The sequence below is a fragment of the Oryzias melastigma genome, linkage group LG11 (assembly GCF_002922805.2).
Source record: "Oryzias melastigma strain HK-1 linkage group LG11, ASM292280v2, whole genome shotgun sequence".
NCBI classification, from domain to species: domain Eukaryota; kingdom Metazoa; phylum Chordata; class Actinopteri; order Beloniformes; family Adrianichthyidae; genus Oryzias; species Oryzias melastigma.
The window spans coordinates 12,286,720-12,299,748 of NC_050522.1; the positions used below are offsets into that span (position 1 = coordinate 12,286,720).

General features: G+C 36.6%; 1 protein-coding gene across 1 annotated transcript in view; it reads right to left on the reverse strand.

The window, feature by feature from the left end:
- Positions 1–1,253: 1,253 nt before the first annotated feature.
- The window catches only part of LOC112159443 (voltage-dependent calcium channel gamma-6 subunit), a 12,429-nt gene continuing 653 nt past the window's right edge, over positions 1,254–13,029 (reverse strand). Inside the window, exons 2-7 of the mRNA XM_024293494.2 lie at positions 8,188–8,730; positions 7,815–7,925; positions 7,599–7,707; positions 5,226–5,300; positions 4,726–4,863; positions 1,254–4,638 (exon numbers count right to left, since the gene is read on the reverse strand). Coding sequence (XP_024149262.1) covers positions 4,418–4,638; positions 4,726–4,863; positions 5,226–5,300; positions 7,599–7,707; positions 7,815–7,925; positions 8,188–8,388 — 855 coding nt within the window. The 5' untranslated portion in view covers positions 8,389–8,730 and the 3' untranslated portion in view covers positions 1,254–4,417. The remainder of the gene's footprint in view (positions 4,639–4,725; positions 4,864–5,225; positions 5,301–7,598; positions 7,708–7,814; positions 7,926–8,187; positions 8,731–13,029) is intronic.

Here is a 13,029-nt window from a genome sequence, read left to right on the forward strand (position 1 = left end):
AAATGGAGAAAGTAATAGAAAAGGAGAAAGAATGATGTCATTTTTAACAAAAAGATACACTCCTTTTGACTGTAATCAGCAGAAATCTGAAACGCTGATGAAATGATTCAGTTTTCAATCAGCTTCAGAGATGCGGTGTGAGATGCAAATTAGAAATGAAATGACAGTTTTTCATTTTGTCTTTGATTAGATGTGCAGTGCACGAGAATACTTTTTTTTGTGGCTCTAGCTTGTGTTGAATGATAAATATTTTTTTTAAAACAGAAATAAAAAAAATAAGAATAAAAATGGACAAGAACATATGTTTTAACTTTGCACATCAAATACCTGCAAACTAGAGATTTTTTATAAATTTTGTAGTTCCTCAAAAGACCACCGGAGACTGGTGTCAAAATAAATACGTAAATAAAACGACGCCTGTAAGAAATAGAATAGTTAGATTATTTATAAAAATAAATGTATGTTCTATCTTAGGGGTCTGCAACCTTTGTCACTTAAAGAGCCATTGGAATGGATTTCTTACTGACTATAACCTGGGAGGAACCACAGAGTCTGACTTCACCTTTAAGAAAAATAGAGACACTGATTTGTATCCTTGTTAATGTTAATACTAATATATAATACATATATATAAATATACTGTTGTTTTTTGGCATTAATAAAACATAAAGAGAATTACTATTATGTTCAACAAAGTCATTTCTGTTTCTGACTCCCTTTCAAAATAAGACTTCCTGTGTCACATTGGATCATCTCAATGCAGCAAATGTTGTAGTACGTGATTAAACAGTGATTAAAAAAAGCTTTTTTTACTCTTTGTGGTGCAATGTAAGCCAAAATGAAATCAGAGCTAAGTAACCCTTAACCATAGGGCAAATTTAAAATCCTTTAAGTTATTAAAAATAGAAAATCTTCAAACTTTGCTGAGTCTCATTCCACTGCCGTTTTTATAATATTGGTGGGCAGAGTCAACTCCAACCAATTAGCCATGTAGATTTCAATGAAGGACATCATAGATTATTTATTGAGTGTATATTTGTTACACATTTGCAAACTTTATTGGATTAGCAACCCTTTAAATGAACATTTTTAGACCTCCACATATACAATTCTTATTGGGGGATTCTGTTTCCACACCATCCAAAGCTAAATTAGGTTGATGTAAGGTGACTCTACTTGAAAACTACATATAGAAACCAATTAAACCAGTTAGATTGCATCTCACTGGAGCATTTATGGAAGAACATTTCAGCTTTTTTTTTTTTTGTAAGCTTAATGTGTTGACTTAAACAGTGAATACATTAAAATTATAATAACTATCTCAAATTGTTTCAAAGTTTGGGCTCAAACATTAATGGAGTTCATTAGTATTTACTCCAACATAATTTTGACTCATTACATTTTTTACCTTTTATATATTTTTAAAAATATATAAACTCAATTTGTTTGCCAAAAAGAATGGCCATAAAGCGATGACAGCAGGAGCAAAAAAATGTATAAGGAGCAAATTTGACTGATTTTGGTTTTAAATTTAACCTAAAAATTCTAGAAATACACATAATTATTATGTTATATTTGATTGCAAAAAATACCTAAATAGCTTTTCACTTGGACAATTTTCCCTCTAGTTAACAAAAGTCAAAATCAGAAATCCAGACTTTTTTTAACAGTGTATGTCAGAACAATTTCATTAAAACCTGTGGAAATTTGTATCAGCTTGTCAAAAAATGTCACAATAAATCATTGTTTATTCTTTGTAAATGTCAGCATGAATGAAGCTGCATAATTTTGTACCAGGACTGCTTTCATGGTGGAAAACACACAAACATTTTACTGTTGTCCACTTGATTAACAAGCAAAACAAATATTAAAAGTGACGCTATAAACTGATCAGGATTTTTGGTAAGAAACTTTTTATGGTACAGTTATCTAAGTATTTCCCCTCAGAAATGTCAATAAAATGTATCTGCTGGTTAATAAAATATGCTTTTATTGTATAAAATATAAAGAAGGAATGTATGCAATTTGCAATTTGAAAAAAGGGATTTTTTTAACTTTTGCCTAAAGTAAAAGAAACTGATTTAGGAAATTATTAATTTGCTTAAATAATAACTTTTTCTTTTACTGTTACTGTTACTTTACTATACTTTGGCAAAATTGTATGCAGATCAAATAGATTTTACTGCTGCCTGTGTTTTAAAAAATCAGGGTAAAATGCTACGAATAATTTAATTTCTTAGTAATAGTTGGAAAAGCTTAAGATTAAATACTGGTATAGCTTCACATTGGCGACAATTTCACCTCACATGCCATCCCCGTTCCTTTTAAATGGTTTTAATCCTGAGGAAAAAGTCAGTGATACGCAGAGTAAAATGAAAACATTTGACCTTCACCACTTTCTCCATTAAAAAAAAAACGACTTGAAACTGGAAACACAACTGCTCCAAAAGCTTTGTCATGTCCTGTACTCTGGAGAATCCATTGATACAAATGGTGCAGTCAAAGGTGTCTCTATGGGCTCTGATCTCGTCACCAGAAATGAAAGAGAAATCTATAAACGACTAGTTTCCTCTGTATCTGGTGCTCTAAAGTGGTGCTAGACAAATGCTCCATAAACTAAAACATGAGCTGAAGTTTAGCTTCAAGAGAGTCAAAGTGCATCTTCACAGGTCATTGCATTTTTTCTGACTGGTAAAAAAAAATTGCAAAAAGTATTATCAAAGCATTATGTAGAAGTTTTTGGGGGAACCCTTCATTTCTTTTATTTGCACAACCTTGCTTGAAGATTTTTGGGCTTCTAAGGCTGAAAAAAAAAAAAAAACTACCAAAAAAGTTTTTCTGGGGAGTTTTCATCTAAAAGCCTCATGGAATTGGTGTAATGTGTTTTAATTCTAAAGGGTCACATATCCCAAAATATGACCTATATACAACTTTTTCTGCAAAATCAAGAGGAATACAAAGAAGATAGAACATTGTGATTCTTGGGAGTTATTTTATCTAAAAATTTGTAAATTGACAAGATTATAATATGCACTTAAAATCTGAGTTGTGAGTGATCAGTGGTGCAGAATGGTCCACTTTCAATATATTCCTGGGCCACCGGGTGGCTGGCGGCCGATGGGACTTGATATGGACGGCAGACACATTTACACATCATCCAATCAGAATCCGGCTGCCCAGCTGTCGCCCAATTATAACGTCATTCCCGCCTGACTGACAGCCGCTGTCTGCATTTTTGAAAAAAATTGGGCAGCTGCAGCTAAACTTGAAGATTCTGCTGATTCATCACTACTGTGTGGTGGTATTTGTTTTAGTAACCTTAGCAGTACCACAAGGAACATCCATCCATCCATCCATCCATTTTCTTGACCGCTTAATCCCGTTCGGGGTCGCGGGGTGCCGGAGCCTATCCCGGCCACTGATGGCCGAAGGCGGGGTTCACCCTGGACAGGTCGCCAGTCTGTCTCAGGGCAAGGAACATATAAAATAAAAAAAAAACATTTGACAAATCAGAATCTGACATTCCAAGAGTACAAATATTATAGAATTCAGTTTGCAGCCCATGATTTTTACCGTAACAGTTGCAATGTGGGGTTATAAAAAGTCGATACAAAAGCAAATTATTTGTGTGGATTGTCTTGAAGCTGCTGAAATGTTTCTGTGACGTATTTAGTACTTTCTTTGTCAAAAGTTTCACCTGCATCATGTTTTCAGACGTCTTCTGTTGAAGAGATTTCTCATTTCTGTTGGTCTGACAGGAACTGGATTTGTTTATTAGGTGATTGATTACTTTGATGTTTCACACTAAGGGGGAATTACTTTTTCACAAACACCAAATTTGGTTTTAACAGTTTTATTTCCCTCTTCTGTCCATTTTCTTAACCTGTTTTATACTTTACGGGGCCGCCAGAGCCTAACCCGGCTAAAGGCGGGGTGCACCCTGGACAGATTGCCAGTCCTCTGCAGGGCCATAGAATCACACACTCACACCTAGAGACAATTTAGAGTGATCAATTCACCTAAGAAGCATCTCTTTGGACAGTGGGAGGAAGCTGGAGTCCCTGGAGGAAACCCACGCATGCAAACTTCATACAGAAAAGGTCTTAAACTGTGGCCTTCTTGCTGCACCACCGTGCAGCCCTTTATTTCTCTCTTGATAATTTAGTAAACATTTAAAAAATGTATTTTTTTTTAACTCTAGGATGTCTAAGTGCGACAAAAATCCTAATTTTCACTTAGGATTGCAAGGAGTTACCGATATATATATTAAAAAAAAAAATCAGGCACATACATTCTTACAGGACTGCAGCTACAATCAGCGTTTGCATTCCGGTGGTTTCCAGTTCCTCTGAGGTCAACAGAGAAAGGAAACAGCTAAAAGCAGTCAGCAGATCAGCCGCTTCAGTTCCTCCTAGTTCTAGCTGCCACTGTCCTTGTGTGGGAAACACCTCTGCCACGGGCTGCAGGGCAGCGCCAGCAGCAGGAAGAAAACCCCGCCCACGATGAGGATGGCTCCGGCGCAGCCGATACACGACACGGACCAGGACAGCTCGTGGTGAAGAGGAACGGTGTGATCGCTGGCCAGGAACGCCAGGATGGACTGGTGGAAGACCACAATAGCCAGGAGCACCAGAACTCCTGGAGGAGGCCCGAGGAGAGGAGGGGAGGGGTCACAAGAGCGACACTCAGATTCCAAAGATTTCCTGAGCGGCTGCTTTAACTCACCTGACAGAATAAAGCAGATAGACGCGGGCTTAAGGAAGAACAGGATCTCCTTACTGAGGGCCATGCTGATGCAGATGGTCCCCATCACCATCAGGAACAGACTGAACAGGGACAGCATGGCTGCCGCCACATTTAGATCTGATCAAGACACAAGGACAGCATTAGTGTCTGCTTTTCACTTTATTGCCTCGCATAGCTCCAGTCAGTGTGCAGCATGTTAACATGAAGCAGCGAGCAGAGGGAGAGGTTAGACGGCAGCTCAGAAACACTTGAACGCAGCGTGGGAGGAATACATTTGAAGCAGACAGGCTGAAACAGCGCAGGGGGGAGGTCACACAGAAAAAAGAGAGGGATGAACGATGGGAGGGGGGGGGGAAGGACTGTAAGCAACAGAGTGCAGAAGGAGGGGTACACTGAGGAGGATGACAAAAGAATCAGTGGGCGGGTGGGGTTGGTGCAGCGGCTGAGGCCGGGAGAGCCAAAAGAGTCGCATGACTCACTCTTCTGTGTTGTCTTCTGAAACATCACAGTGTTCTCTCCTGTGGTAAAAAACTTGAAGTAGGTGCAGTTTGATTCTGCAGAAGAAGAAGAAAAATAGAGGGAGGTTTCTTAATCTGCACAGACATTGAAATTCATGGAGCCAAACTCGTAAACCTCAAACAGAATTCTGGGATTGTTCTCCATCAAACAATCAGAACGTCAAACACAAGCTCAAAGGGGACAAAGCTTCCCGCTCGCTTTGGCCGTCCTCCATCAGTAATAAGGTAAAGCACTCAAATGGATTGTGACACCTCCATTAGTTTGTTCCCTCATTTGCAAACACAGCTAGGAACATGTGCAAACGTCACTCCTGATTTGTGGGATCAAAGCTGTTTTTTTCTCCCGTTTGTTTTAACTGAAGCTGCTCCACAAAAACCTGAAAATGTGGCACATTTTGTTTCTCAGCTCATCTAAATGTATAGTTTTGTCCCATTAGTAACAACAATCCTCATGACCTTTTCTTTGTAAAGTCCCACTCGGATCATCTTTTGATCTATTGTGAAAACATTCTGTGGCCTTTTAGCTATGATTACGCCTTATTTATAGCAAGAAAAAGAAAAAAAAAGAAAACTGTCCCTCTATAGAACATAGTTCATGCAAGGCAGTACACTGAAAAAAGTGAAACATTGGATCAATTTGCAAAAATTATGTAATTTGTTATCTTTAAAATGATTAGTTTAATTAAATTAAAATGATAAACTAATCATTTTGTATGAAACAATTACAGAACTTTTGTTACTTGATCCAACCTTTCACTTTTTACAGTGTAGTAGTAGATTAGAAATTAATCTCTGAGTTGTGGGTGGGACTGTTAGCAGAGTAAGCCTGCCCTAACTCCCCATCATCGCTTTGTTTACACTCTTTCCTGCTAGCTTACACCTTCCACAATTCGAACCTAACACTGTGGGTGCCACAAAAAAGCATTCCCAGTGGTCTTTTAATTATAATATTGTTTTTTTTCCAAGGACAAACCAGAGAGGAAGCAGTTCATCATAAATTCACCTTTGATTCTTTTTTTTAATTGAAAACATAGATTACATACAGTAAATAACGAAGAAAATTAAACTGTTCATCAATTGTTCAGAATATACCTCAGGGAAATAAATTTATATTTTATTATAAACCTCAGCAAGGTGACACGTTAAAAATAATTTTTTGTTTGTACTTGGGAAAATAAATTGTACATACATTTGGGCCAATAAATCAAAACATTGAAAGCTTTATTATTGAATTTAGTTTTGTGAATATAGTACTTGGTTAGCAAAATTAGGAGATTTATTCAATAAAATTGAGACGAAAGCTTATTATCATAACCAAATAAGATGCTTTTCTATATTAAAGTAAAATGTAGATAAATTTTAATTTTTAATAAAAATTGTTAGTCTGACCCAAATGATTTCAGTTTGTTTCTTTGCATGTCCAAAACATTTGCATCAATGTTTCCTCAAATTGACAACAGAATGAACAGTTTCTATTAATATCTCTTTTTAGCCTTTGCATTTATTGATCTGTTGGATAAAACCGATGAATGATCTTGAACCTCTGATTTGTGGACAGGACTGTTGACATGGAGTAAGCCTTCTCCCATTTCCCATCATGCTTTTGTCTCCACCATTTTCTATCCAGCTGTACAGTTTAGAGTCAGATGCCAGCTCAGATAAAGAAAATAAAGACGTACAAGAATCTAATCATCTTAAAAGCAGATGCATCTGAATGAAATGGTGGAATGGAAGGGAGCGCGTGGCTTGATGTTGTTGGCCCTTCATCAGACCTACAAGCTTTTTCAATTGGCACTTTTGTCTGCTTCTAATTTACTACAAAAGAAATATTTAGAAATACCAATTTAATGTTCTTTATATATCTCATCCACCATGAGAAAAATGCCTCAAGAACATGTCAAAGACACCATTTTCATTGGAGTGGGTCCTTAAACTCACACTGGCTTTTATATATCCAATTTTCATTTAGTAAGCTTCATGTATTTCTTTTATTCTCCAACAAAAGACGTTTCATGTGCTCCTGAAGGGTTTTATCTATTCAAAACTTATAAACTAATACATTTTTGGTTTATTGATAATCTCAATATGGCATTTTGGGGCTTTTTAAAAAAAATAAAAGTAGAGACATCATACAGATTAAAGCCTAGCTGTTCCAACCAGTCAAACTGTTTCTCTCCCACTCACTTCCTCAATCACAGCTGTCCAAGCTTGCATGTTTGACACACGTCCAGTCAGCCACTGTACCTGTCAATCATACTTTCAAACCTGCGACAGATTAGTCAGCAGACATAACAGACACACATCCAGCCAAGCAGTCAGTGAGACTTCCATCACCTCCCGGCAGCTCAGCGGGGCCGCAGCTCTCTCGTTCTGGGTCAATGTCGGCCACCCACAAGGTCTTGGTGCAGCCCTTCCACAGGCCCATGTGAGCGGTTAAACAGGTCTGCAAAGCAAGAGGAAAGCGTTCAAGAAAACAGATTCCTGTTAGTAGAACACACCAAAAGTCTTCTGACACTTCTGAGGTTCACCCAGAAATGGGTTCACTTTCACCTGATTGTTGTAGAAACTCTTGGAGGGTGACAACTCCACCCAGAACTCTGTTCCGACACCGAGAACTGTTAGCACTACGCCTACGATGGCAACAAAGAATGCCAACTTGATCTGCAAAAAAACAAATACTGGATTAAAAGAAGGAACATTTGTTTTTGTCCTCCTGATGGAAGAACATATTCAGAATGTCCTTGTATAGATTTAATTTCATTGTTCTATCAGTTGCAACAAGATGTCCAGGTCCTGATGATCCTGGAAGAATCCTGGTTGTATTCTTGGAATCCCTCCTGAAGTTTCTCCCTTTTCGGACAATGTAGTCCCAAAGTTGAGGAAATGTCGGCAATATAAGGCGGTACAATACAACGCTAGTCACCTTTCCCTCCTGGGCCTCACTCAGGCCGTGTCCCGCAGACGTCGTCCTGCGGCGCTTTCCCCCAAAAGTGCCGCGACCCCCCATCAAGCTGGCCAAACCCCCAGCGCCTGGAGCCGGTCCTGCTACCCCTCCAACTGTCCCCGCCGCTCCTGGGGCCACCGTTCGGCCCTCTTCATCGGTCACAAAAAAGGTTGACCACATGTTGGGTCAAAGCAATTTAGAGGCAGATGAATTTCTCTGATTGAAATTCAGTCAGTGAACGATAGGGAAACTAAGGAATGGGTTTCCTTTTTCAGTCAGTCAGCATCAAACTTGACTGTATCCACAAAAGGGTCTATGAATGAAAAAAATAAAATAAAATCCACAGCTTGTTTTTGCAGCAAAAAATGATGTCTACAAAATTAAGCAGGAAAAATTAGATTCTGGCTTTCCTTTAAGAAATGTTTCATAAAAAATTGAGTCTTGTGGAATAAAATTCCTACAGACAAAAACATCATGAAAGTAAAAAACTTCTCTTCTCTTCTTGCAGCTCCTCTGCAAAAACTATAAAGAAGAAAAGCAAAGAGAGACAGTTAATTTTCCACACATTTAAAGTTCTTTTTTGTTTCTTAAATAAATGTTTGGAATTGTATGTGTTAGTCACATAGATCATGTCGCATTTAATAACTATTAAAATATGTACAACTTAAGACTTTGTTGGACAAATGTTATTTTTAATGTTATTTTAGGGAGAAAGTGCCTGCAGATTAAACAGAAAAAAATGCATCTAATATAAAATAAAATACAGAATTAACATTAGTAGATTTTAAAAAATCAGTTAAGCACACAACAAGAAACCACCGAACCAACATGGCGGCTTACATAAACATTAATGCTTTTGTTTTGAGATTAATGACAACCTGAATATGCAGCAGTAATTATTCTATGCAAACAGACAGCGCCCTTTTCTGTCTGAAATGTTTTCATAAACACATTCATGTTATGTTTAAAGTTTGAGATATTTGCAAGACTTTTTTAGCCATAACAAAAAAAAAAGGTTTTGGAGAAAAATGAAAATCCCACTAATGAAAGGCGTTTTAATGCGTTTATATTTGTTAGAATTTGTAGCAACTGTGAAATCATTTGTGTAGTTTGCAGTTTTCAAACTGTACTAAACCGTAATTGCTTTTTTTTTTTTACATTTTGATATATTTTAGAAAATATTTGTAATTTTGAATTTAATGAACACGGATTCAAGGTTCAAAGGGCAGCATTAAAACACTTAGCATTTTGTTTAGGTGTCTATTTTAAGACGGTATTCGACTGCACACATAAAACTGTGTGTGAAATCAGGTGCTGCTTTCTATTCTCAGAGGCTGCAGCTCTTGTCACGTTCAAGTCATAAACAATGATGTGATCAGAGGGCCTCTGTGTTTGAAGAGGATGCGCAGATGCAGCGAGGGCGAGTTAAATCTTGACTGTGAATGAAACAGCTGCTGTGCTCCTCTCAGACAAGGTGACAACAGACTTGTAATCCCTGTTGCACGCCACATCTTGTTAGTAAAAATGAAATGCATCCCATTGAGACGGCACTTTGCAACAAGAGAGTCTGTTTTGCAAGCAAGATAACAAGCTATGAAATAGTTACGTGAAGATAGTGAGATAAAGACCAAGAAACAACACCATATTAATCAATTATCTCCCGGGACATCAAACAATTTTTAAAATCTATGTATAGAGTAAATAGGAAATGTCTTCCTCCTAATTTAATAAAAAAGATACATGAAAAGAAAAGGCAAATTTAATATAAAAGGGCAATAAATATTTATTAAACAAAAATACAGAATGCTTCTGAATGAGTGATGTGTATCAGTATATGGAGTAAATACATGGAATAAATTGAGCACAGACATTAAAAATGCTACAACAATATCAAGTTATAGAAACTACATTAAAACAGTATAATCAGTGACTACAAATCTATCTAGGATTAATAAAAACTACTCATCCCCGAGGTGTGGTGTTCATTTCACAATGGTTGATGTTGTAATTGTAAAATTTTGTTTGTTCTTTTCCAATCTTCTCTTATTGTATACCAAATTAGCAGAATATTTTGTATTTTCCTTTTTTACTGATTGATTTATTGATTTGTTAAAAGGGGTAGACAAACTACGTTTTTCCTCTTTCTGTCCCCTTTTCATTTTTTCTTTTTTTCCCATCATGTTTGAGTTTACAACTCAAGGTTATATTGTAAGTTTTTCTTATTAGTGAATAAAGATGAATATGAATTTAAAAAATCTACTTTATTATATCAAATTAGCAATTAAGGAAATCAACAAGTAATGAGCAATTACTTGCTCACAAGTATGAATGTAGTCTCAAATCTGGTAAGTCCAGGTCAAATCATAAGTAGGGAGAAAATCTAGTCCGAGTCCTAGGTCAAAATTTAAGAAAAGTTTGAAAAATAAGTTTCAAGTAAACCCTAAATCTAATTCCAGACTTTTGACACAGAAGATCTATGATCATAATAAAATAATCCAGATGCCTTAAGTGTTGTTTTGGTAATTCCAGTTTAACTCTGCAGTCACAAGTCCACTTCAGGTGTTAATGTGGAACAGAAGTTAGATACAGGTGATCGTCTGGAGTCATTTATTATATCTATATGGAGCAGATACGCCTTAAAGCTGAAGTCTCTGGTTCCAAGTCTAAGCAGCTCTATACATCTTTGAGCACATATGTATTGAAATCTGAGGACTCTCGTTATAAATGGAAGTCATGCTCATTGACTGTATATTCACTGGACACATCAACCCCTCCCCTCTCGTGCTCCAAATAGGAAATACCTGCTGGTTCCAAGAAGTCAAAACCCCATAGACTTCTATTGAGAAATAGACAATTATTTCTCAGTCATTTTATTTGCCAGAATAATCATTCTTAATTATACATTCTTCTGGACATTTTTTTATTATCCTATTTTTTTAATATATGTTTTCTTTATCAAGTTAATCAAGTCATAAACTGACCAATCAGATGCCTCAGAAAAAGCATGTGGTGCCCGCTGACCCCACCTTAAACTTTTGATTGACAGCTTCTCCTGATCCGCTTCAACAGAAGGGATTTCGAACAAGCTCACTCATGATTGGCAACAGTAAGTTCCTCTAAAAACATGACTCAGACCCACTTGGACCAATCACTGTAAACGGGTTTCAAAATGGCGGCAGCAGTACCAGGAAGCCACGATGACGGCTTTGGCCTGATATCGTGAGGGCCGGAGGTATGGGTGACCTCAACACCTTGTTTTGTCCAGTTAATTAATATATGTCTATGGTCATGCTGCACAAGTATGAAAGAGACTCGAAGAGTCTCAAGTCACATGCTAAATAGCTATCTCAAGCCTAGCAGTTTCAGTCAAACAATATTCAGTTCAAGTCACATCTTCCAAACTTCTAGAGAAAAAGATCAATTTTTTTTTCCTTTGAGGCCACAAAGCCAAATTATGTCTCAAATGTCCAAAAATCAACTTACACTAGCTTCATTTGTATAATCCATTTTTTTTTTAACAAAGTTACACAAAAACTTTTACAGAAAACAGGACTATAAAAATTAGATTCTTAAAGCAAACAAGTGCAAACTGTCTCTTGTCACAAGTCTGGGTTAAACCTCAGGGACTATACCAAGAATGTTAAACAACAAAAACTTGTAGCACTTGTATTGTGTGTTCCAAAGTCACACAAATTTAACATGAAAATAATTATGGTTTTGTCTTTTTTTCCAGAATGTGCCCAATCTGCATCATAGTTTTTTTTCTTTTTTTAGCTTATTTATTACAGGCAAGTGTTGCAAAAATAATTATAGGGAGAAATACTTTTCACAGTTCTGCATAATTCCAAAAACTAATACAAAATAGCAATGATTTGCTTGATATTTAGGATATTGTGTATGTTTCTGGTGTTTGGGAAGATACTACTGGAATGCGCCAATCAAATTAGGAAATGTTAATGTTTTGTTTATCAAACGTTATAGCAAATAGCACAATAATTTATAAAAAATAGGTCATTTAAATAATTGTACTGGAATTTCAATTTTATGCATAAAAAATCTGATAATTCCACCACTCGTAGTCTGAAAGATCAACATGTCAACACCCATCTGGCTTTGATTTACCACTGCATCTCAAATAACCAACAGTAATCGTTTCATGTCAGGGAGAACACACTTTTGGGTTGTGCCAAATCCACATTCTGAGTTCACGAGTTAGTTGGATTAGGTTGCATCATTTTACCTTTAAAAAGCTCTTATTATTTTATTTTTTTACTTTAAGATCTCACGATCTGGTAAATTTGTGCACAGGCGATCAGATACGAGATCCACCCATAACAAAAATGATGTGGGAATAAAGTTTTCCACAATCGTCTCTGAAAGTTTAGCATAAAAGTAAAAAAAAATATGTTTGAGTTAACAGCGCATCAATAATATTGTACGATTATTGTGCAATTTTAAAGACATGCAGCAATGGCAAAAATCATGACAATAAAAAGGTGTTGATGCTGTTTTTTCAGCTGCACAACAAAAGTTTCACAGCATAAAGTTTTTCCTAAGTGATATAGTTCACTTTCCTTACTCATCAGAACTTGGGATTCTTTTAAAGTTGTTGCCTGAGAACTTCGGAAAAGAAGCATCAACACACCAGTAAAGAACTGAAGAAGTTCAGCATCAAAATGTGGAGCCTCTAAAACTTTCTTACTGTCTGTAAACTGCCCAAAAACACACAAAATCCTCAACTCCCCTAACTCACTGAAGTAGTCAGTTCAGCTTACTTCCTCCCAGCTGAGCTCGGTTTCCTCAACAACCCCCCTACCAACA